The sequence below is a fragment of the Tachysurus fulvidraco genome, chromosome 1, assembly GCF_022655615.1.
Source record: "Tachysurus fulvidraco isolate hzauxx_2018 chromosome 1, HZAU_PFXX_2.0, whole genome shotgun sequence".
In the NCBI taxonomy this organism is placed as follows: Eukaryota; Metazoa; Chordata; class Actinopteri; order Siluriformes; family Bagridae; genus Tachysurus; species Tachysurus fulvidraco.
In genome coordinates, this window is record NC_062518.1 from 6,334,419 (window position 1) to 6,361,712 (window position 27,294).

A 27,294-nucleotide genomic window follows, 5' to 3' on the forward strand; every position below is an offset into this window, starting at 1 on the left:
CGGGAAACATTCGCAATCCCTTCATTTTCAAAAATTCCCGTCCGATTTTGTGCGCGCAGATGCGTTAATGCGACAAAAAGGGCTTTTTTTTAAAACATCGTGTACACATTTGTGCTTTCAGTCTCACTGGTTGTTTATTATATGAAAGGCGAGGCGAGCCTCCTGGGGGCGGTGCTATGGAAACGGTATGAAGAGTGTTTCCCCCTCCGAGATCTCGCTTCTGTGGTCGCAAAAATGTATTAATAATTCAAGCACAGCTCAGCAAAGCGTCTTCTTAGCTGCAGAAGATGCGTGCAAGGAGACCGAGTGTGAATATGCATCTGCAATGCAATAAGTATAAGATGCTAAATGCAGCAATGCCTTGTGTGTTCAGAAACATACTAGCAAGATCTACTGTATCCTTCAAAATAAATCTTATTCAATATGCGCCTCTTTGATTGAAAGTTCACGGCATAGCGCTAAATGAAATAAGCACATAGACATGAAACAACACAAGGTTATAACAAGGAAAGCCACACAGACAGCAAACAGGTAGTTGGACCAGCTGTAAGTGAGCATGTGGCGCCGTCTGGTGGACATTATATGAACATGCGCACAAAACTACATCTCACCAGCTTCCCTGAACCTATTAAGTTTTTAACCACATACACCTTATAATTTTTTTTGTTTGTTTGTTTGGAAAATTTCCTCTAAGACGCAAACTGAGATTTCTTATATGAAAAATCGTAATGGTTTATTTTAAGTGTCATGCAATACATGTCACAGACAATTAAATGGTTAAATAGCACCGCTAAAAAAATTCAAATAAGCAAAAAAAATAAAACAAAATAAAAATTTTAAAGTAAAAAACTTTAACATGAAACAGTCAATTTCTTTACAAGAAACTTTGAGATGAGTTACCCATCAGCAACAATACAAAAGAAAAGCATAACAAACTCATTTAGAATAAATCTTCAAAATTAATAAAAACAATATAATAACAGCTTCACTTATATGAAAAGACGGTTTAATATCACACACAAACTTTCACAAAATGATGTTAACAATATATTGCTCAACAAACATGGAGGAACAGCCCACAGCCTCATTTAATCCTGCAGAAGATCTTAACGTTTTACAAGTCTTCTTCAAGGCTTATGAACACAGCATTTTCTGAAACCTGAACTGGAAGAACACATAAACAAAATGTATACATGATAAAACACAAGACAAAAAGACGTAATGGAAATGCCTCATGTTCAAAACGCCTCTGAATTTGTCCCTTCATTCCTTCTGTTTACACTAGAGTACACTAGGAAACATACTGAGCCTCTTAATTTTATTTTTTTTTTCATTTTTGTCTGGAATTGTACATAGCTATTTATCCCAAATAGGCAAAAAACATTACATGTGATAGATAATGTGGCAATTAAGAAAGAAGTTTGTATATTCTCTGTTTATATATATTCAAACGGAAATAAATCCTGTACCCCCAAATAAGCCTTTTGATGCTCTTTGGATTTAGTGTATACATAAACATTAGTATTTAATTTTAAGGGTAGATATCTCACTATCTATCTATATGAACACATTATAGTGCAATATATTCACTCCAGTTTACTAAAGAACTCTTTAGTAAAACTCAGGCTTTCATCAGAAAATGGTTTTCCTGAAATATATAGTGTAGCACTGTAGTTTTTTTCTTCTGTGTTTTGGCAGTTTTATTACAGATTTGGCAGTTATATTAACCGATTAATGGAAATGTTGCAGCATTTCATTCACAACTCTAACACAGTACACATACTGTAGGTCTTATCTTTGAGGAAGAAGGCAAAGGAAGAAGATAAATGATCCATAATAGAGCAAAAGCATTGCACAGAGAACATGATAAACTTTACTTATGACTATTACAGCATAAGTGTTTGGCTAGATATCATACTCAAAAAGGGTTTGAGTACAAGAGAGTAAGACACGCAGTGTAGTTGATGAGCCAGCAGAACTCTGGTTATTTCTTATTTAAAGATAAATAAAAACCACAGTGCAGCAACCTTGGGCAGTTACAGTACTGATCAAAGTTAACAGGATAATAATATCTAATTATTATAGCTTTATGTGTCTCTAAAGAAATTCTTCTGTGATCATATAAATATTCTTGAGTTCACATTTTACTTTTACTTGCCATTGGTTTACAAGGCAAAAACAAACAGAGGGTCAGTCCAGAGTGCTATCCAAATCATCATGCCCATAACTGCAGTCACATATACTGACAGAGCACTGCATGCTAAAGGAGACAAGAGTCAGAGTGCACTGCAAATGAAAATAAAATACAGAGCGCAGAAGTGCCTCAAGATCACGTCATCGCTTGATTTTCCTATTTATAACAGAAAGTGAGTTTATCTGGGTTCCAAAAGAGACAAAGCTACAGGCAGGCTAGTTCTTCACTTACACATGCAGTACAGCATGGTCTGGTGTTGATCATACTCCAGATACTCATAACTGGTTGGCTCCTGTAGGCTCACAGCTCCTCAGATGCATTCAGACATAACTTCAATCTTGTCTGGAGGGAGTAGGGAGCTGCTCTCTGTTGAGTGACAGAGGTCTGTAGTCTGACTCTGGCTGAGCTGCATTTTTATCTTCTGCACGTCGTAGTCGTGTAGGTACTCCTGCACCATGTATCTCTCGTGCTTCACACGGTCTTTAATGTCTGATGGTACATCTGGGATCAGCCAGGCCACAAACAATTTCACCACGAACACCACATGCTGGGGGGAAGGCACAAAAATTGTCTCACATACAAACATCTCATATGCAAATAACTATATAAAAAATCTCAAAATAACACCTCACTGTCCTCACCTCCATGATGATGATGAAGGCCATCTTGGCTGCTAGAATATGCCAGAACTGCATGTTTTGTGAGTACTCCTTCGGGTGCCCAGGCGGATAGCGAAAGTCTCGATATCTATAAAATTTCCAATACAATGAAAACGGTTAACTTAAGATGTTATCTACGTAAAATCAATAAATTCCAACCAGAGCCTACAAACAGTTGCCAGTAATGCAAACTTGTCCTAAATTAAATACTTATATTATATATGGTATGGTAGATTCCAATTTTAGACACCTCTTGTGCAAGCGCCATAAAGAGTTATTTCAATTTATGCAGGCACAGAATATGAATACTGTAGCTGTATTTGGTTTGAGTGGAACCTTGTACGGAAACTAATACAAGATTACAGACCCAGCCACATACCTGCATGTTGTGATGATGGACTCATTGAACCAATGGGGGTTCTCCTCACTATCTGGCTTGTTTTTTGGGTCGAGCTTGGAGATTTCATACACTGAAAGGGTGTTATTAATGTAGCCTTCCATAGTGGGATGAGTACCAATATGGTACGCATAGTGATAGACAAGACGAGGGATCATGTCTGAGGTAAATGCCATGATGAAGGCCTGGAATGACAAATAGAGCACAACAATTTTAAAAATAAATAATGAAAAACAGAGTTGTTTCCATCTGTATAGCCACCTCTCTGTCTATTAGTATATTGTGACAAACACAGGACCAACTGTAACCACAATAGTTCACACAATTATCCAGTCAGCAAAATGTGACAGCAGAGCAATACATAAAATAATGCAGATGCAGTTCAAGAGCATCTGTTAGTGTTCACACTAAACATCAGAATTGTGAAAAATGTGATCTCAATGACTCTGTTCGTGCCATGTCAGATTGTACCAGGCAGACTGGTTTATGGAAACAATATCTACTGATATGTGTCTCTGTAGGTAGAACATGCAGTTTAATTGCAAGCAGTACAAATTTGACCACATGATCTAATTGACCACATTTACAAGAGCATAGCATATCGAAGTGATAAAGTAGCTGAATATCATTTATTTTTAATGAGATCTGTTTGCTATGTGGTTGATGTGATATTGCATGATAAGTAGTTTGGTGAAAGATGGTGGCAGGTTTCAAATTGACAGAGATGATGCAAGATTATGTTTTAGGCTTTTATACACACATAACATCATAAAAGACCCTTGGCCTTTGCTACTCACATTTGTGACAACAGATAAAATAGCCACCACGTTAAGGATCTCCTGCCAGGCTCCAATGTTGCGTGCCTTGGCCGCTACAGGCCTTCGGAACTGTGTTGTGAACTTCCATGCATCAACCCTCACCTCCAGAATGTTGTTAAAGAGAGCGAGAAGTGGAGCAAGTGGAAATGAAGCCACAAATAATGTGATGAAACCAAACTGGATTACTGTTTAAAAATAAAACAAACAGTAACATTAGATTAGACACGTTTCAAAGATACTCAGATAGCAATCACAGGCTTCTTGAGGGGTTATTAAAATGATAAAACAGTGTAGATTTATATTACTAGTTTTACTAGTTACAATAATATCAGAGAGGTATGAATAGGACGGAATTTAAAGTGTGATTAAAATCATACCCATCTCTAGGTATTCGTAAAAGAGACCAAACTGGCCAAGGCTCTGTAAATCATGGTCCTGCTCCCATCGACTGTAGCAGCTCTCTGGATGGTTTCGGCCTTTCCTGCTGATCCACCAGTTCTTTAGTAACCTGAATTCCCAAACACAGTTTCGGTCACTCAGCCAAGATTACTGTATTAATTTCTATTGACCTATTATGCATGCAGTGCATTACATGGGTTTGAAAATGTGGTCAATTGGTTTATGAAAAAAATTATATATTGCCTGGTCATGATTTATTGTGCATAAGACAACAATCTCAACCTTCGCAAGTGTCATAATGCATAGTGGTGTACTACTAACACTCCATGTGTCTGTGTCTGTATAAGGGTATAGGCTAATTAATATTTAAAACGTATCAGAATAGTGAATTAACTTAAAATATTAGAACTGTAATAGCCCTACAATAAATAATTACAAAAAACCTTAACCCATTTAACTCCTGGGATCCAGGCAAATCCTGCATTTCTGCATTTTTATTAGTTTCTTAGTAAGTACTAAATTATTTTTATTAGTTAATAAATAGCATGCTTGAAATGAATAATAAACTGGACTTGAATGTTGTTAGGTCTGCTCGTGGGGTCACTCACGGTAACAAGGCCTCATGGATATTTCCCACCAGTTGTTTTCCTGCCATGACAATCACTAGTTGAGTGGTGAGCTCTATCAGACAGCCGCCTGGAGCACACTGCGAAAGATCACATCCTCAAATTACACAAGCAGCTGTGTAAACTTTGAAGCAATATATGCGGAATTAGATTTGACAAATGAAGTAAATGTGACATACAACATATAGCAAACATTATGACTACAGTATATCATCCATCAGGCTAAAAAATATTCATGCTATACGTATAATACACAGTAAATATAAAATATACAGTGAATTCTTAAGGTTCTAAGTTTGTAATTTGATGAACAGGTTCAATATTTATGTATTCACTATTTTATACAGTATTTCATACATTATGATTTTGTGATGCATATACAGGAATACAACAAAATGATAAAATTTATGTTGTATTTTTAAGATAATTGTGAAAACAACCAGAAGACAAACCAACGTACCTCCTCATTTCTCAGTTTACTCCACTTCCCAAACATGTAGGTGTAGTTGCCAGGGTAACCCACAAACTTGCCTTTAAAGAAGGCAACATAGAAGCAGGAGGAGTAGTAGTTGACAAACTGGAACATGAACATCTTCATGGTCAGCTTGTTCTCATATTCCAAATGTGTCTTGGGGATTTCTGTATGCAAGGTCAAATATTCAAAATAATAATAAAAGAAAATCATAAATAAATGACAGACAAAAGACAGCTGTTGCATCAAACAAGCTAAGAAGTTTACAGTTTTCATGTGTCACATGAAAACTGTATAACATACAGTTGCTTATATATGTTAAAGGACGTAATGCTCACACTATAAAATTGTACAAGTACTATAAAAACGAGCAATTTTTAATGAGCAAAAAATTAATGAGCAATTACATTACAGAAGTAACATTTAAAACTGACAGTAAAGCTCTGACTCACCCATATCAGTAATCCGTATAGCCACATGCTCATAGAAAAAGTTGAGGATGAGGATGATAACAAAATTAATACATGATGCTGTAACAGAGGTAGCCAGCTGTGGAGTAATCAGAGATCCCACAAGCTGGATATTGCTGGTTGGGCTATCCTTCATGATACTAGCAAAAGCAGCATAAACTGCTAACCTGTATGCAATCACTCCCATTATACAGGCCACGATCAGTAATGTCTGAAGAAGAAACAGAGGACAGATTTCAGATACGAGTTTGATGGTCCAGTTAATTTTACATATATGAATATTGTTTCGTTATTATCGAGTTTTAAAGATATGTTGTTTTGCGAGCAAGCATAGTGACTCACCCAGAACAGAACTGTAGCTCCAGAGAAGCAGAAACGAGCACACTTGCTGGTTAAAGGTAAATATGGCTCCATTTCCTGAGATAAATCAGAGGCTGTGTTATTATAACTACTATAGCCACTCTCACTGAGTACTCTCTAAGATCTAAATATTGTAAAACCGGAACTAATAATTGGAATTTTAAAGGTCAGGCAAAAAAGAATTGAGTACAACTAAGGTTAGGTTAAGTGTTTAATTTTTAACACCATGTTCGGCATCAAGTATGATATTCATGACAGAAACAAGGTTAAGCTGTATAAACAAATACATGTGCAAATATACATAAGAAAATTTTAGAAAGTAAAATAATTTAAATGTGTAAAATACTTCACACTAAGCAAGGTTAATATTTATAAGAGTCTTTTAAATTAAATTAGGATTAAAAATACAAAAATTCTAAACCCCTTTCTGGTGTTATCTTGTCAGGAAATCTCCTAAAAAGACCTCACAGAGTGAGTACAGTGAATGACAGAAAGTAAAAGAGGTTCACGTAAAGGACAGACTGAATTGCTACCGAGTGAGGACCAACCACACTATTTTGAAGACACGATTCACCTTTGTGACACGATTGGGGCGGCGCCTGGTGCACTTCAACTCAAACTCAGGCCTGATCTGAAGCTGCTGCTGCTCCTCTTCAAAATCCACTAAATCCCACTCGTATTCCAGTCTCGCCTGCCTCCGCTTCCATAATTCCAGAAATAGAGTCACTGTAGGAAAGAAAAAGAGTAAAAAAAAAAAAAGACAAACAACAAAAAAGTGTAAACGTTAGTAAAGGACTGGTTAAAGCAAATCTATAGTGTATTGTCATCTGTCTACACAGCAAAAGTGGATGCAGACATGTGATATTATCCTTTTTCTGGGAGGGAAATCGCTCTGGGACCCCCGATTAACATTTCTATCATGTATCATTTACAAAGATCCACTGTGCCTGCTCTGCCTTAAAATGAGGTAATTACTGAAATTCTTTTAGCCGACTAAATTCGGCAAATTAATCGGATAAATAGTTCTGCTTCATCCAGCCCATTATGTATTTCTGGCCCATGAGACCAGTTTGGTGTTCTCAGTTAGTTTACAGTGCGTTTTCACCAGTAGGTGGCAGTGTTTGAATGTGGTGGGAACAAACTTACCCCAAATTCCCATGAAAATGGCAAAGAACACTGTTCCTTCATTGTCAAATAGATGGGATTGCTAAAGAAAGAAAAGACATTCAAATGAATTTTAAAAAGTATATGTAGATGGAACTGTATTTATTGATTTGTAAAATGTGTATTTGCATTTTACGTATTGGATAATTATATAACAAAACATTTTGCTAAAAGATCCTGGGTACCGTATTATCCTCCTATCTTAGACATTATTACTTATTTAGTTACAAGCAAAAAGTCTGTTTTATTTTTAAAAAATATGATACTTGCATTACCTTGTCAAATTATGACCTAATATATAAAATCTAAATTAGCCAATCAATTCAAGATCAAGGGTAATTTATTATCTAATAATAAAGTCAAAAACCTAATAATCAAAAACCTAATAATTTAGTGTCACATATAAATATAAATGGACAGCAACTGGGCAATAATGACATGAATAGTGAATGAATAGTGGGCTATGAATAGTGAGCTAACTTACCCATGATGACAAACACGTTGAGTTGAGTTTCCAATAGGTGCACTTCTTATCACACAGAGGACACATGACAATGGTTCCACCAATATTGGGGTCACAGATCTCTTTACTGAAGAATTAGTATGAAGGGAAAAAAATACAGGTCAATTAAGAATACCTAAATCACATACCGAGATTTTCTACATCGAAGACAAACAACATTTGCTTACACAAAACACAAATGGTGCATTCATGTTTATTAATGATTAAAGTTCAAATGTACAAAATGCTGATTAGTGTGAGTGAATCTGTGTAATGAAGTACAGTACTAATAGCATTCTAACCTTGTTATGTTATCATCATAGCTGAGTAAACCATAGACAAAGCAGATGACACCCATGACAGCAGCAAAGAACAGCATCTCTGTGTAGAAGCCCAGCCAAGCAAAGTAAATGCCAATCTTCTCACCATAGTACTTCCTGTTCAGAGGTAAACAGGAAGCAACACCACCCAGGAATTAATACTAGGGCTTTTTTAGTTTACGTAAGTTAAGATACAAGCATTTTTCCAACATTTACAAGGTTTATTTAAATATATCAAATAAATATATAAAAAATATCACATGGTTTCAGTAAAGATGAATTCAAGTTAAATACACTGCATGTGAATGCTTACTGTATGTGATAATGACAGTGTGTGGATGGGTCGTCCCATTCAGCCACTGCTGTAACCACTTATGTTTGTCAGTGTACATTTTTGGAGTGTGGTAAATTAAGTAATAACACTTTAGATCATTCTGTGGTCTGTGACCAATACACATGCAATTGTGGCACCAACTGTTGTGCTTTATTTTGTGAGTTGCACCATGTTAATATTCTGTTTTAAAGATGACATACAGATAATTGCTATGCATTAATACTCTGTTGAAGCATCTGTAATTGTTATTTAATTACGTAAACAGACTAGTTTAAATACAATATCATATTGAAAATTTTCTCACCTGATGAGGTTAAGCGGTTGCTCTTTATAAAAGCAGAGAAAGCGAGCCCAGTACTTATACAGATGAAATCTCTCACTCTCACAATGTGGTTCCTTCGATCTCTTCCAATAGCGGCACTAAAAAACAAACAGAAATAATGGACGTTCAACAATACAGAGCTGAAATCTGTAAAAAGAAATAAATTATATATAAAGAAGTCCCATATGAAATGCTGATCTTACATCATGGAGCGGGTAGGCAGAGGTGTAGGTGCCATTGCTCAGGAGTCTCTTAATTCCAGTCTTTTCTCTATCTACTTGATCCTGATTGTAGTATGAACACCGTGTAAGTATAAAATAGACCTGAAACAACAACAAAGAAAAAAATTACACTTATTGTTAACAAAATGAGCACTTAAATTAAAATCTTAATAACATACAATCCTGTTGCGGGTGGAGGGTGGGAAGAATGTCGCCCTGTCCTCAATCAGGAAGAAGTCCACTTTGTTCTTGTTGAAGGGTGCGGTGAAGTAATCAGACTCGGGCTTCATGATATTCCTGGGAAGGCGGATAGGCTGCGTCAGCCAAGCTAGTGAGATTTCCCGTCCTTTTGGGTTGTCCGTCTTCTTGAATGGCACTTTTATCTTCAGCACCTCTGCATAGGTGGCCAAGACTTCCCATGGAGCGTGGATTTTCAGATAGTATGTTTTATGGTCATCGGAGTCCTTCAGAAAGGCAGGGAAAATAAAATCATTCTCCTTTATTGGTTGTTTAACTCATTGACCTCTAGGTGGTATCTGTGCATATTACAGTTCAGAAACTCACCAATTTATTCTCAGTCTCCAGTTCTAGACCAGCCTTCTCAAGGTTGGCTTCAAACTCTCTTCTCGCCTAAAAAACAAAAGACAGAGGCAGGCACATGAACATACTCATAAAAATATTTATTAATAACACTTTAAGGCAGCGGTGTCCAATCTTATCCACAAAGGGCCGGTGTGGGTGCAGGTTTTCATTCCATCCAAGCAGAAGCCACACCTGATTCCACCTGTTTAATCAATTTTAGTAGACTCTGTTGTGGCTTCTGCTTGGTTGGAATGAAAATCTGCAGCCACACCGGCCTTTTGTGGATAAGATTAAACACCGCTGCTCTAAGGGTGTCTACGCAGCAGTACAACAGGAAGTATTGCTGACTTAATACTCCAAAGACCATGAATTTAATCCTGCCCATACTGTTACTGTCTGTGTAGGGTTTTGCATGTGCACATGTGGGATTCTTTTGTTTTCTTAGGTCCTCTGATTTCCATAAACATACTAGTAAATAGACCAGCTACAATAAATTGTTCCTAGATGTGGATGTGTGTGTGTGTGTGTGTGTGTGTGTGTGTGTGTGTGTGTGTGTGTGTGTGTGTGTGTGTGTGTGTGTGTGTGTGTGTGTGTGTGTGTGTGTGTGTGTGTGTGTGTGCCTGGCATTCTATGCAGGGTAAGCTCCCTCTTTGCACTTAATGTTCGATGATAGTCTCTGGCTTCACCACAACCCTGACCAAGATAAAGTGCTTACTGAAGAAGAATGAATATACAGGTCAGGATCTGCATTATTCCTAAAAGCTCACCTGTGATACTCACCTGTTGTTTAGCTTTGTCTGCTCTTGGTGTACAATATTTTATATTTCTCTCCTTTCTAAAAATACATATTGACATGCATTTTCCATCTAATGGTTTAATAGCCTTCTCTAAAAGCAGAGCAGACTAACTGTATCTATTTTATTTCCTCAATTTGTCATGCCATAAAACTGAAATTCACTCTCACACATTAGGGATGAGGAAAATGGGTTAAAAAAAATTCCCGGGTCACGGGGAGCCTGTGCCTATCTATATATTAAAACCTCTTTTAGTAAAATGTAATAAAACCTCTCAAGAACACAGACAAGTACAAGACTGCAATAGAAACTGGCTAATCAGCTGGATTTTGTAAATAATCTTTTCTTGGATAATTTTTCACACTGTGTAATCACTGCAACACGACAGCACTCTTAATTATGAGACGGCTGCTGGTAGGTTCTCAACAATTAGTATCACACCATATCCACTCCATCAAAAGTTCTGAACTCACACACCGTTTTAGGAGCCGTGATACCTTTAGTGGGAACAGCAAAGACTGTTAAAGTGAATTATCCTGACGGATGTATCAACAATGAATAGTTTCTCACAGTATCAGCAAATCTATGCTAATGAAAGCTTACTTACCGATTTCTTGTCTCCATCTTTGTCAGTGTAGGACAGGACAAAATCAATGCGTCTTATGCCATCTCTGAAATACACAGAGTCACTGTTCTGCAGCAGCTTATTAATCTAAAAGGAAAGAACAAGTGAGATAAAAAAAAAGTGGTCAAAGAGAAGCACGAGCAATTGTACAAATATTGTAACATAACATAGGTTATTTTAACCATGAACTATTAACTGGGAAGATATTTATATCAATTGCAAAACTATTCAAGAAGCTGTTCTGACAATCACTGAGCTATGATAGCTATGTGAGATATAATGCTGTCTGAGGATAACACCAATACATAAAGATAAAGCACACACAGACACACGCACACACACTCTCCTACAACCACAAACCTTTCAATGACCAAACATAAAAAGGGAAATTGTTCAACAATGAATACACCCCCAGATGGTCCAGCGGCAGTATCAAACGCTCTCATTGCACTGAAGAATTAAATCTCAGTGCCGGTCCTGAGTCCGGGTAAAAATGGGAGGGTTGCGTCACAAAGGGCATCTGACCAAATCTAATATGCGGACCATGTGATCCGCTGTTGCAACCCCAAACTGGAAGCAGCCAAAGGGAAATCCGTTGAACAATGTATACACAAACACACTCTGCAGACACATAATCATGATGACAGATTGCCATTTCCTTATCCGTTGTGCTAAACATAGCATTAAATTAGTTAGTAATATGCGGAGAGTAGCTCTTGAGTACTAATGCAATGTCCTTCTGTTCTGTCATCAGAAATTATGTGTGAAGTAGCTGGCCTTGTATTACTTAGATTCCATAATAAGACATTATCAGCAGACCTTTACCCTACTGTGTCAAGTAAAGCATGTAGACACCACACATTCTCAAGTTTGCACTTTACCTATTGCACAACACTACAAAACCAAATAACTTTTGGTGATGCTTTTGCTTGCCAACTACTATGCAACAGTGCAGGCTGATCCTTCATAAACGTCCATGCATGGCCCTGTGTTTTACAATACTGGCAAATGAAGCAAGAAAAAAAAGAAATGGGCACTGGATGGTTAACCAAGCAGCGTACTGTACAGAAACTCATTAACACTAATTAAAACAAAATTTTCTTAGAAAATCCACCTTCTGGTATATTTTATAAGATTATAGGATACCAACAAAGAACCCTGAGGAAACCCATGCAGACTACAAGAACATGCACAGCACTGAGAGAAACAACGCTACCCACCATTACACATCTCTGTTGTTCCCAGTGTTATTATTATTAACTGTTTTTACTTTAATTGTTTTTCTGCCTGTGATATTGTTAGTGTTTTTGCTGGTAGTGTTATAACTGTTGTTGTTAGTGTTGGGGTTGTTAGGTTTGTCAAATGTTTTAGTATTGCTCGTAATGTTTGTTTATTATGTTTACTATGGGCCATTCATCACTGTCCTTATTTTAGACAAAATTACCTCCACAGTGTAAATGCCTAAACAAGTAGCTTTACTTAAACCTATAAACTAGAAGAATAGAAAGTAATATATTAATTAGAAAAGCAATATCCAAATGCTATCAGCCTCCATGACTTCATCACGGTAAAAGCCTTAGCCTGACATTTAATTAAATGGGAGAAAGTAAATCCATATGAATTATTTCAGTGGGACACTCTGTGTCTGGCACTTATGCAGGAGGAGCTCATTTCACGTTAGCAGACAACTGGCTTTCAAATAGCCATCAGTATGAGTTATGGCAGTGTAGTGATTACTCCTGACAACAGCAATGCTCCAGGCTAACAACAGCATCAATTAGTCAGAAATATAGAAGAAGGCTGACACTACTAGAAGTATCTGAAAATCGATATGCCCCATAAATCATTTAACTGCTTATTAACAAGAATATTGAACATGATTTCAAATTATAGGTTTAAATATTCTGGCTAGTTATGCAAACTTTAATATGGACTCAGATTACTGTACTTGTGTTTGAGATACATGTCATCCACATAAAAAACACCCACACACAGTGGATGAAAGTGTTGTGACTAGAATGTTCCATCTTTTTTTGAAGCTACCACATGAGGCAGTACACAAAACACTACTATAATTGTTATTAACAATCCAGTAAATGTTAAATATTTGCCTAACACACTAAATAAAGCCCTGCTATTTTAAAGAAAAAACAGTTCAAAAAATCATATTCTATTTTAAATGTACATGTGCCCTGAGCATACCTCAATCTGCACCTGCATGTCACTTATCACTTAGAAACCAGTCCTAGAGAAGCCCAGATCCAGAGGATTCATAGTGCATGCTATGTTTTCATGACCCTGAAAGCTGATCTCACTTGTACCCTGTAGATAAGAGTCACTTATCTGCTCACAGCAAGGACAAGCTGCATTTTTGAAACAAAATGTTCAGCTGTATACAAAACCAATTACATGGCATTGGTCATGTATGACTTGATGCTTATGATATGATGCATATCGAATGATTTTGTGTCTAGTTGTTTCATGCATAATCAGAATCAGAATCAGAATCAGATTAACTGATGCTTGCAGAAATGGTAGAAATCATCAGAATGCTTGATTGAAGTGTATTTGATCATAGTATAGTGGTTGTTTTTTTTTTTGGTTTCCTTTTTAAAATGTAAAAGGAAGGCTAAATGCTGGCCGGAATTGAAGTGAAGCGAATGTAGAGGCTTATGGGGGAAACAGATAAGCCAGGTTGAATTGACTAGAGCCAGTGGTTTTTGGACAAGTACATAGCATTAAGAAAATGTCATTTCAAATGTTTGTTTTTTTCCCCCTCTGTCACTGCATCTCTAGTTTAGTTGATTTCTAGTTTGAAAGTATGGAGACCATACCAACTGTATAGTTAGGTCAATGGACAGAAAAGCAAAATAAGATTCGGATAATGTCATGTTATAACCTCAGTAAACCTGCAATAATAATCAAGCATTTTTGTATAGCCCATTTGCCTAACACTCCGCCTCCTGACAAACAAACTGTAGTGCCTTGTAATAAATGTGCCTATTTCTAAAATGTCTATGCCTGTGTATCTGATTTTCCAAAGCACACATTAATACTAAACCCCATTACTTTCATTATAGTACAAAGTTTCCATGTTTAAATTTGTGATCATATTATTATCATTATAATTATTATTATCGTTGTTATTAATTAACTATACTGCTGTAAATACTACCTGCTGTAAATACTGACTATATTCATTTTGATTATTTACCTGTGAATCAGATATTTGTCAGGTTGTTAAAGTTCATGTCTAAAATTGAGCAGTTTATGCAAGTATACTGACCACACTCGTTTTTTCATAAGATTTGACTGTACACAGCTTTGCTTAGTAGGATTTGAAGGAAGTGCACATTCCTCTTTTTGGTATATGAAACCGACTAAAGCCATTAGCTCCAAGGAAATACAGAAAAAATTAAAAGAGTATGCAAGTTGGTGACGAAAAGCAAGTGTTTGCTTTCAGTTTGTTGAGGGAGAACCTCTTAAAAAAGTTACATCTTCAAACTAATTGTGCTTCCTAGACTCAAATGGTATTCTGTTACAGGTCGGTAATGTAAGTATTAAATCACAGAGTTCTTATAGCTTGATGAGCTAGCAGAATTTTTAAAATACTTTTTAATCTTGTTAGGCTGTCGAGTTATTGCAGCAACTCGATAATTTATTTTCGATCAAAGATTGCAAAGAAACATTGCTCCTCCACCAAACACTGATGTCCTGCCAAAAGACAGGCTGAATCCTATATGACTTCCCGTTCACTAAGTATGCACTCTAACTAGAGTAGAATATAATAGCTTAATATATAAAATATAATAGTATAATATAATAACTAGAGCATAATAAAAGAGCCTTGAGAAGATGATAACGGAATTGAAACGTGCTTTCCTATTAGACCGACTAGCAAAAGTGTAATTACAAATGGACTTCTATGACAGTTTTCCTAATAGCAAAAAGTAGAATCAGGCCTGTTTATACATTTGTTATTAATTAACATAGTAATTAATTAATAATTGGCATAGGGACATTTAATTTCCATTTGAATGAAAAATGCAAATGTAAGAAATAAGTCCCAATTATATCAAATAATTATCTTTGGGGTAATGCAACAGCAAACACATAATTTTATAATTAGCGTTTGAATAGAAGTACAGAAAATAGTTTAAATTGCCACTTTAATTCATTTTTGACCTCATTTTAATACTGATTCCTATTTTGGATGTTTTACACAAAAGTGTGACTTTCTGACACATCAGATCCATAAAGCAAAAAAATCCATAATATCTTCATAATTGATATTTAACAGTAATATACACGTAGAATTAGCAAGTATTTTTAAAGCTATACCTTTAGTGGTTTCTTTTATTTTAATACATTCATATGTGTATATGTATATTGTTAGAATTTGTGAAAATACATTATCTCCCAAAACTCCACCACAATAATAACAACGATCAATTTATCTGTAATATACTGTACATAGTACCTACACTGCCTTGCAAAAGTATTCATACCCACTGAACTTCTCCACATTTTGAAATGTTACAACCACAAAGGAAAATGTATTATATTGGGATTTCATGAAATAGACCGAAAGAAGGACACAGTAAGTGGCACATAATTGTGAAGTGGAATAAAAATTATAAATGGTGTCCAAATTTTTTTTACAAATAAATATCTGAAAAGTGTGGTGTGCATTTGTATTCAGCCCCATTTACTCTAATACCCCTAACTAAAATCCAGTGAAACCAACTGCCTTCAGAAGTCACCTAAATAGTAAATAGTGTGGAGATGTATGTAATTTAATCTCAGTATAAATACAGCTGCTCTGAAGCCCTAAGAAGTGTGTTAGAGAACATTAGTGAACAAACAGCATCATGAAGACCAAAGAACACACCAGACAGGTCAGGGTTAAAGTTGTGGAGAAGTTTAAAGCAGGATTAGGTTATAAATTAATATCCCAAGCCTTGAACCTCTCACGGAGCACTGTACAATCCATCATCCGGAGATGGAAAGAGTATGGCACAACTGCAAGCCAACCAAGACATGGCTGTCCACCTAAACTGACAGGCCGTGCAAGGAGAGCATTAATCAGAGAAGCAGCCAAGAGGCCCATGGCAACTCTGGAGGAGCTGCAGAGATACACAGCTCAGGTGGGAGAATCTGTCCACAGGACAACTATAAGTCGTGCCATCCACAAATCTGGTCTTTATGGAAGTGGCAAAAAGAAAGCTATTGAAAGAAAGCCATAAGAAATCCCGTTTGCCGTTTGCAACAAGCCATGTGGGGGACACAGCAAGCATGTGGAAGAAGGTGCTCTGGTCAAATGAGACCAAAACGTAACTTTTTAAACAAAATTCAAAACGTTATTTGTGTGGCGGAAACCTAACACTGCAATCACCCTGAACACACCATCCCCACCGTGAAACATGGTGGTGGCAGCATCATGTTGTGTGGATGCTTTTCTTCAGCAGGGACAGGGAAGCTGGTCAGAGTTGATGGGAAGATGGAGGGAGCCAAATACAGGGCAATCTGAAAACCTGTTAAGAGTCTGCAAAAAACTTGAGATTGGAGGCGGAGGTTCACCTTCCAGCAAGACAATGACCCTAAACATACAGCCAGAGCTACAATGGAGTGGTTTAGATCAAAGCATATTCATGTGTTAGAATGGCCCAGTCAAAGTCCAGACCTAAATCCAATAAAGAATCTGTGGCGAGACTTGAAAATCGCTGTTCACAGACGCTCGCCATCCAATCTGACTGAGCTTGAGCTATTTTGCAAAGAAGAATGGGCAAAAATTTCACTCTCTAGATGTGCAAAGCTGGTACAGACATGCAAAAAGACTTGCAGCTGTAATTGCATTGAAAGGTGGTTCTACAAAGTATTGACTCAGCGGCTGAATACAAATGCACGTCACACTTTTCAGATATTTATTTGTAAAAAAAATTGTTTTCCTTCCACTTCATGAATACTTTTGCAAGGCACTGTACATATTTTCCTTTTCAATATAGTCTTGCGTTCTTTGTTAGGTCACATGACCACATATGCAAACTTTAAACCGCTTGTGCATGCAATGAGACACTTTGCAAGTCAACCTAAGCTCAAACGACTGATTCACAATGCTGGTAATGAACATAGTACCGACCTCATAAGTAAATAAATCTGTATAGAAGAAACAGGCAAACAATAAAACATATAAAAAAACTCTGTACATGTACATATGTACATGTTTGTGGTATGAATAGGGAAGCTTATCCGATCCACCACAAATTTACACATAGGACAAATATTATTTCAACAAGTGAGTAAGTGTATACAGTAACTAGATTTGTAAAGTTCGTCGCGACAAACTTTGATGTTGGCTTTGAAGGTGCAAGTATAAGTGTATGACCTACATCTACAACTATATTTGATAAAATGGCCAGTGAGTAGATGCAGCTCACTCTATATGAGAGAACACAGGAAAAACATGATTTATGAACAAGTCAGTCTTCAAATGCTTGAGAGAGAGAGAGAGAGAGAGAGAGAGAGAGAGAGAGAGAGAGAGAGAGAGAGAGAGAGAGAGAGAGATGGGGAGAGAGAGAGAGAGAGAGAGAGAGAGAGAGAGAGAGAGAGAGAGAGAGAGAGAGAGATACAGACAGACAGAGAGATGGACATCAGTGCCATCACTGAAGTCAAAATTTCAACAAACCCATATCCAAACCATAGTATTTAAAACTAATATTTAATTCTCCCAAAGCATACATTGTGCTCGGTTAGAAACAGATGTGCACTTACCTCCTTATGGCCTGGCAGTTGTGTCCCTTTGTCTGTTGAGGAGAGGAGACTGCCATTATTGTCTGTGGAAACACAACCAGTCCAATTATGCAAAGCAGTAGAATACAGACATAATGTTAAAATAAATGAGAAAATGCTGAAACACCTGATGATGAACTTAACAAAACAAAGCTTTTGGTGAAATTGTCTAAAATTGTTCATTATTCATCAATGTAATGTGAAAAAAGTTTCTTTACACGAGATTTCTGGATCATATTTGATTTTGCCGGATGTCCTTCTTGATGGTCTAGTACAGGGAATTATTATAAATATCCTGACAGTCCAATATGGAAATTTAGACATATTTTATAAACAAAATACTGTCTGTAGCATTTCTTAGTGTCTCTATGTATGAACAGAATGACAATCAGCTGAAATAAAAAAGAAAGGTTCTCATGCCTTGTTTATTCCTGTTGATCTAATTTAATGTGTAATATAAGGGAAAGAGCAAATGGATATCCTGTGTCTGATTCAGAGGTCAAAGGTCAAATCTGAATTCCCTGAAGTCTGTGTTACAGCAATACACACAGTTGAAAATAAGAAAATGTAACAGTTTATAGAATAAAGCTCTCCAGTGTTTAAGTAAGTAGGACAGAGTAAGTCTAGAATACATGAAACACAACTTACTTTAGAAAAATAAATTACAATATTCTTAAAATCAAACAGTACTGATTGAGCAGAGATATGCAAACCTGTCAGCTTTGGATATTTTCTAACAAAGAATAAGTAAAACTCCACCTTCTTCTGGTATCTCTCCATCATAAGCACGTGAACTACTTGTAGCAATCTGTACCACTTATGCTGACAGTACAGAACTGAGAGAACTCTGATGGAATGACAGGACTTCCTGTGGGTTGTGCAGAGTGCTACATACACATATTTGCACAATGCAAACCCCACAATCATAATGAGCAAAGTTCCACACCATACACTCACACAGCAGAGTGGTCTGGGAGAGCAAAGGGAGTCAAACAGTATTGCGAAAAAATCTATAATTGCTGCGTAGACATGTATAGATGGCATGACTATATACAGTCAGTTAGAAAACCAACAAGAAAAGACAGCATAAGAAGAAAAAATGCTGAAATAGGACATAAACATATTGCCTTTTATTGTTCGCACTATGCTAATACTGTGTAGGACCTCCCTTTGCTCTCACCATAGCCACAGTTCCTCAGAAAACACTATGTGTTTAAAGTCTTCAACAGTCGGTTTGGGTGAGGTTGCTCCCACTGCAGCCTCAGATTTCTGTTCTTGGCTGAGAGAAGAGGAAGCTGAAATGATTTTCTGCTGCTGTAGCCCAACTGCCTCAGGGTTTTGTGTTGTGCATTGAGATGCTTGTCTGTTCACCATAATTGTATAGAAATTTTATCTGAGCTACTGAGATCACATTTTACCTTCGTCCTGATGGTTGATGTGAACATAACATGAAGCTCCTGGCCCATACTGTACCTGCCTGATGTCAGTGTTTTTTGTAAATGTCATTTCTTTAAATATTATATTATTTAAAAGAACCATTGCTTGGATTATTTGTTTATGGATGGTGATTTTATTATTTTCACATATCAATATTTTTTTGTGGAAAGTTATGTAATTTATTTATAATTCCATAATGCAAGAACAAAAATACAATTACTGATAAAGTTGAAATAAAAAATATGTGGACACCTGACATTTACATCCTTATGTGGGCTTCCTCCAAACAGTTTTAAAAAAATAAATAAATAAACTAATTGTACTGAATGTCTTTGTACACTGTAGCATTACAAATTCCCTTCATTGGAACTAAAGAGCCTAGTCCAAACCTGTCCCAGCATGACAAGCCCCTGTGCACAGAGCAAGCATCATGAACACAGGTTTGCCATGGTTGGTGTAGAAGAACTCAAGTGTCTTGCACTGATCCCTGACCTCAACCTTACTCAACACCTTCGATACGAAATTAAGACCAGGACCTCCTTAAAGCTCTTGTGATTGAATGGGCAGATCTCCACAGCCACGTTCCAAAATCTAGTGCAAAGCCTTTCCAGAAGAGTGGAGGCTGGCTATTCAGAAAGCACATATGTGTGTGATACTCAGGTGTCCATATACTTTTGTATATATGTAGTGTATATACTGTGTTTTAGATGCTTAAAAATGTTTTATATTTCAAATTGTTGGGAGTGTTAATATTGGAGAAGACAAAGAGCCATTAGAATGTGAAATAATTACACACACCAATGCACTGCAAGGGAAACATACAGTGTCAAAGTCAAGGCAACTGATGCCCTCATTGCCAGTCGCTTGTGTGGCGTGGGAGTAAATGAGAGAAAGGGCTTATCACAACCTCACACACAGCCCATTCTGTATGTGATGGCAAAATGTGTCTCACAGTGTGTTGGCACTCATCTCACACTCTTACAGACAGAAAGCAGACACAAATATAGAACAGTGTGGCACACAAGCACACACTTACGATTAACACCAAAGAAGTTAAGAAGAAATTAAGTTCATATGGAAATAAAGACAAGATCAGAAGAACAAAAGACATGCGTAAGATGAGGGACAAAGCAAAGCCATGATTGTGAATACTGAGCCCAAAGACCAGGCCTTTGACTTGAAGCAGATATCAGTACACAGTAGTAATAAAGCGGTGGGTGGACAGACTGATATCACATAGAGACAGACTCCGTCCATACCTGCGAGAAAGGTCTTCCTGTAACCTGTCAACACTGCAAAGCCATCTTAACCAGGATGACACCAAGAAGTCAGTGCACAGAAAAGAAAAGAAAGAAAAGCAAAGACATATTCTGGTTGGTGCTAAAAAGAGAAAACAGCAATATAAACACTGTAAAAGAAGAACATAATACACAAACTGTTAGACAATCTACATCTCTGTAGCTCAATTTAGGGTCCTATTGAAATCCGAGTTTGCAATACGAGAGCTCTGGATGATAGCTAGCAGGTTACGGCTCTTGTCATGAGTGTTGCTTTCTCTTAGGCCTGGTGATAATATTGCAGGTGATGAGTGCTGGGAAAAGGACACCTGCTATACCTAGTTACAAAATATTATCTTCACCTCACTGTGTGTTAAATGAAAAGCTAAAGTAATGAATACAATCAAAAGGGTTTCCAAATGAATTATTAAATTCATTTGGAATGTGCATACATTTAAATATAAACCAGATCATCTATACTTTGAGTATTCCATTGAGTAGTTCATGGATTGATGGCATTATGGTATATCATTTTAAAACTCTGAAGCAGTAATGGGAAATGTAGCATGTGTGTAAAAAAGAGGTGTTGTGAAAACAAGCGTTGTGTCTGTAAACTGTCAGTCGTACATTTTGGAGTTGTATTTGAACAAACACACAAAATCTCGTATCTGTAAACTGTCGTGGCCGTAGATTTTGGCATCCAACTCCACAAAAAACATAATTATGTACAATAGTTTTAAATTACGTACAACTAAATTAAAATTTACACACAATGCTTTGAATTACGTACGATTATTGACAGTGTTTTTATTCCATAAAAGGACCCATAAAAGGGAGTTCACAAACAATATTCAAATATGCCATGTTCCACAACTGGGCCTTTCACTGGCTTCCCTTATCTGTACAAATATTTAAATTGTCAACACCTGTTTACAATACTTACCAATCCACCTTCATGTCCAGACCCACCCAGATAACAAAACACCGATCAACTTCCAAATGCTGTTGTTTTTGATGTTTTCTTCAGAACTAGCAAATATGAACTAAGGACAATGAGTTTCGTTGCTTTTTGATTGGTTCCCAGCGATGCTACAGAAAGCTGAAGAGCAAAATAAAAACTGGCTTTTCTCTAAAGTTTTGGGTGACTATTGAATTTTAGATCCCCATTCATTCCAGCAAAGCAACTAGAAACTATTTTACCCAAGGGGATCTCCATTTCAAATATAGCCCTTCTAGATTGGTTTGGGTTTGAACTCCACAGTTGAAACCATATTGTACACCCATATTCTTGTGAAGCTAAAATCAAGTTCCCATTAGGCCACATATAAAGAACTGGCTACTTAGCAATCTTCTATAAGCACATTTAGATACAACTATGATCAAGTGTTACAGGAAAAAAATAGCTTATTTGTAAATATGCTTGGAAGATTTAACATGAGATAACCTGGTTTAGACCTGTACAGACTTTGTTCATGTTCCTGTCTTTCTGAAACAATCCCAGCAGGGAGTTGTTTGTAAGTATTTGAAGCGCACTGGTGTTTGTGGTTTTTGGTGCTTGTCAGTAAATGAACATTTCGCTAAGTCATAGTGCTATTTTTGTTTTCTGGTCCCGTTTGATTGACGCATCGGATCTGCTGCGTCGGTTGCTATTCTACAGGATGTGGCTTTTTATTTACAGTGCTGTAATAAGCAGGGGAATCTAAAGCAGGCAATATATGCCATCTCCTACGTATAAAGTGAATATGATTGTACTTCCTGTATCCGTGGGGGTTAGCTGTGGGTTCCCCGGTTTTTCATCTCACCTTCCAAAAATATTTCAGTAGGTGGAATGTCTAAGACAAAATGTTGACTGAAGATGAATTATATACAACAGGTTTTATTTGCTGTTGTTATTCACAGTACCTTAATAAATCTGGTCTGTTGGCATTCATGCTATAGGAACACATTTAGTTTTGTGTAACCCTTGTGTGTAACCTTCCTTCTTTCCAGCTGGCTACTAGAACGATCACCAAAACTATAAAACAGGAAACTAGATTACAGAGTCTTGTTGCCATAGCAACTCTGGCTCTTTTCCTTTTCTAGTCCCTTATGTGTTTGCAATAATATCAAAGGTTCATGCCGAGTAAACAAACTTAGGCCTCATGCTGTTTGCCCTAAATATTGTTTTTTGTGCTACTTTGCTAGGATTGATGATATCCGATTTTCAAAATGATTTCATTCAAACTACAGTAAAACTTGCAAATGTTCATTGATACAAGACCTCATATAAAAAATACTTCTGAGAACTGAAGGATAGTAAAAATGCCATCAGTTCGTTGTTACCACTATATTAACAATAGTGGGATGTGGTAGCTAAGTGGTTAACGTGTTGGACTACTGATCGGAAGGTTGTGAGTTCAAATCCCAGGGCCAAACAAGCTGTCACTCCTGGGCCCCTGAGCAAGGCCTTTATCCATCAATTGCTCAGCTGTATAATTGAGATAATTGTAAGTCGCTCTGGATGAGAGCGTCTGCCAAATGCCATAAATGTAAACAATACTTCATCCATCCAAACAGAAACTTGTAGTGACCATCATGGATGCCATGCTGCTTTAATTACCAAAACAGAATTACAATTCATATTACCTTCCTCTTGTCAAATAACTCTATTCTGAAGACTAAACAGATATACACTCTCTCTCACTCATACACAGAAACCAAACACATACACACACACTCTTACATGGTCTCTCTCTCTCTCTCTCTCTCTCTCTCTCTCTCTCACACACACACACACACACACACACACATACACACTCACACACAGACACACACAATAAGAGGTTTATGAATGTGAGCACTTCATGGTCTCCACATGTTCTGTCCTGATTAGTGATTGGAGAGATAAACAGGGGCAACGGAAGGCACCACACTCTGTCACTCCATTAAACACAAGCACTACAGGAAGATACGTGTGACATTTAAAATGTGCCCATTATCTTCACTGCCTGAATTCTGTTTAACCAAGCCTGGGCTAGTCATTCTTGTCTGGTCCTGTTTGATTGTTGTCAACGGCACAGCATTTCTTATGTACCTGAGAAGTGTATCCGTCTTCTCTATCATAGTGCTGAGTGTTCCTGCTCAATTGCAAGGTATTCATAATTGAAATATGAGTCTATGTTACACATTGTAGAGGTTCCTGCATTATTTTAACAATGCAGTGGTCACAAGAGCTCCAAAACACACAACATCAATATATTTTAGAAATGTGGTATAAATTGTTATCTCTTTCATTTTTTTCTGAAGATGGTGAATTTGTTGTTAAATTGAGAATCAGGTAAACATTCTGGATCTTAAATAAAAATGCACGGAAACTTGCACAAAGAGTAAGATGTTAACAACAAAAGCAATTTCAATTTAACGTTATTATATGAATATGAATATGAACTTGGTTTAATTAAAAAGCATACAGTAAATGCATTGTACAGTAAATGTACTTTTTTTTCGATCTTGGATTTTTTGCCAAAGTATGACTTGCATTTTATAATTAATATTTAAGATTCCAGACTAATCACTCCAGCACTGCTGAACAGTATAGAAAAATAATTGATATTTGGCTGGGGTTTTCTTTCAAATAGCATTTTTCCCAAATGCTGCTTATTTAAAAAACACTAATCAACCTGCCACAGAGCTTCCTGCTGCTGACTCATCTCAGTTCCATGGAGTTCACTAGTGGGTTTAGATACTTATATAATGGATTATACTAGAGAATATAACAACTACATTGCTAATAAAAGAATTTTAGTATCACTGTATGGCAATAAAATATCACAGGATAGCTTTAAGAATAGACAGCAGTCGCCTGACACATTGACATAAGAAAAGGTTCAGATTCTGTTTGAAGCCATGGCCTATACTCTGCCAAGGTTGTTAGTTATTTGATTATGTTGAAGGATCTGAAGGGCTAAAAAAATATATCCTTGCATACAGTGGAAAAGGTATTAGCCATGACTCATGCTGGATGATTTGATAAGGGCTTGTTACACTGCTGTGTTTTGTCAGAAGTCACACCATGGTGAAGTTGTGGACTGAATTATAGTAGCGAGTCAAAGTACAGTAGAAGATCTGAGTCTAAGCTGATACCTAGCACAACCATCCTCAAACAATTCTCTTTAAACTTACACACGCAATGAATCAAATATTACTAGATCTGGCCAAAAAATATGAAGAAAAAATACACAATGGTGTGGGATTTTAGGAGAGTTGTATTATAAAAAAAATTAATCCATGATGACGTGGTGTGATGCGGCCTGAGGTGAAGCAGAGTTACCCAAAGTGGTTTATTTTCCCACAACAACAGATTTATTCCTCTTTTACTCTAAGTATTTGCCATTTTTTATATTAATTTTAATGCTATAATACAAGTCAGTTATCACTTAGATTATCACTAGACATCTTTTCTCTCTCTCTCTCTGAGTTACTAACACCTGTTAACTGATTTTAACTTTTTAAAAATAGAACTGACCCTGGAGACTCCTTCCATAAATTATGCATAAAAGAGTCCTTACAGAAAGCTTTACCATATCAGCAAGTATGATTTTTAATTTAGACGTTTATTAAACATATATTACACGAGGACCATTCAAGCCTCTGTTAATGAGCTGTCTTATGAAATGATATCTTATTAGTGCAAATGCATTAATCTAAATCTTGTTTAACTTAGACAGATCAGATTTAATAACTGAATTCACTATAATATAAATAAAATATATCATATATAATCTAGTGTAGAGTTTTAAGCTTCATACTCCGTGTACTTTCAGTACAAACAAAGATCATAGTTTTCAAGTCGCTTTTAATTTCAATGTCATAACATTTTCGAGGTTATTTCGGTCACATTACCAAGGAAATCAAAATATTCCTTTACAATATATAAGTTAACAATATCATCACAGTCAGATTGCTCAGAATGTAGCATGACCTCAGCTGCATGATCTGTCTCTGGTGATTCAGTCTTGGTTCCCTTTAGGGTTCGGATCATTTGATCAAGTAAATTCTGAAACTCTTGTAATGAATAAATACAGCAGTGATATGAGACCAAGTCAAGTCAAGTCAAGAAAGATAACGTTTTCAAATGGTCTTAACACTGGTGACTTTTCTGTGAAAACCATGCCTAGCACAATCAGGATATAAATACACTAAGATATAACATTTTTTTAGAACTAATAAAGAAACCACTTTATGTTATTTAGTTACTTTATTTAGTGAATCCAAATGACTCAATCTTCCCTACAGTATATAAAATCCACTATATATATATATATATATATATATATATATATATATATATATATATATATATATATATATATATATATATATACAGACCATGCTACATAATTGATAGTGCACCATTCATAGTGCACCACGTCTTCTTTAAACACGCCTTCCATGTTATTTAACATATTCAGCAAATATACTGCTAAGTAAATAAACACGTAAAAGGATTGAATAATCTGCTCCCGAACTAAACTAGTAAACCCAGCTAGTCAAAAGCTTCATCACAAATCACGACCACCTCCCTGTATATAAGCACTTTATTGGATAGGAACTAATTGCTTCCACGCCCTATGTAGTGCACTAGGTTTCGATTAGAGAGTCGTTTTGGGGAGTAGGAACAAGAAAAGACTGTGGGAAACCGCTCCAATGGTTTAACCTAACAAACCACCCAGGCTGCTTTAGTGGAGAAACTAAATAAAGCACTATATAAACTGTATAATGGAGATTGGTGTATATAATACGTTGTTAGATTATATATCTATATATATAGGATAACCACCAATGCTGGCCTTTCTTTCTATAACCTAAAACACCGAATCACCTTTCCTGAAGTTACATCAGCTGTGTAAACATGGAAATGTACTGAATTAAACTGATTTCAGTACCTAGTTCACATTCAGTAGCTACATTTTTTACCTTCCACATGAGCGTCCGCTTTGTTTGTCATCTCTACAAGAGTGGCATCTTTCGTCTTTCCCGTTATCCGTTTCATCTTCACCAAGAGAAAGCACTTTCGTCTCGTTTCCAGCTGTTAAATCTCCGACGAATTCATTTTAAAGTCCACTTTTCATGAAGAAAATCCTCACTACAGCTACAACGGTTCATACATCCGAATCCTAAATCAGCGACAGGAGGCGAAGGTTGGATCTAAAATCGCTTCATAATCTCTTCCCAAGTGAACTACAGTCTACATATATATACACACTGCCCTACTGAATGTACTACGTAGTGTAGGGCACTAGAAGGGAGCCATTGGGTATTCAGTACACGGAGACCTGAAATGGGCGTGGTTTTAAAGCGTCAATTTGTTTTGGCGAAAATGTCTGGAATTTTTATTTGTTCATATCATTTATTCACTCTCATCATTTCCAGGAACTGTTTAGAGATGACGTGTCTTACCTGAGGACTCACATTAACCCAGCTATTATCATACATAGACAGTAAATTATGGATTAAACATTTCATTTAAAGAGTAATAAAGAAAAAAGAGAAT

General features: G+C 36.5%; 1 protein-coding gene across 3 annotated transcripts; it reads right to left on the reverse strand.

The window, feature by feature from the left end:
* Positions 1-989: 989 nt before the first annotated feature.
* ano5b (anoctamin 5b) lies at positions 990-27,019 on the reverse strand. 3 transcript variants are annotated; one of them, XM_027137052.2, is made up of 21 exons: positions 26,718-27,019; positions 20,745-20,789; positions 18,031-18,092; positions 11,242-11,346; positions 9,823-9,888; positions 9,438-9,722; positions 9,241-9,360; positions 9,020-9,135; positions 8,364-8,498; positions 8,044-8,149; positions 7,542-7,602; positions 6,970-7,121; positions 6,378-6,452; positions 6,018-6,246; positions 5,554-5,732; positions 5,076-5,173; positions 4,446-4,576; positions 4,048-4,253; positions 3,233-3,435; positions 2,836-2,941; positions 990-2,741 (listed from the first exon to the last, which is right to left on the reverse strand). In XM_027137052.2, exons 1-21 carry the CDS (start codon positions 26,791-26,793, stop codon positions 2,505-2,507), a joined length of 2,793 nt encoding a protein of 930 aa, XP_026992853.1. In that variant the 5' UTR covers positions 26,794-27,019; the 3' UTR covers positions 990-2,504. The 3 variants fall into 3 exon arrangements, with proteins under 3 accessions (XP_026992853.1, XP_026992854.1, XP_026992855.1); XM_027137053.2 differs by lacking the exon at positions 20,745-20,789 and having other exon boundaries at positions 26,718-27,018; XM_027137054.2 differs by lacking the exons at positions 18,031-18,092; positions 20,745-20,789; positions 26,718-27,019 and adding an exon at positions 13,462-13,703.
* Positions 27,020-27,294: the final 275 nt, after the last annotated feature.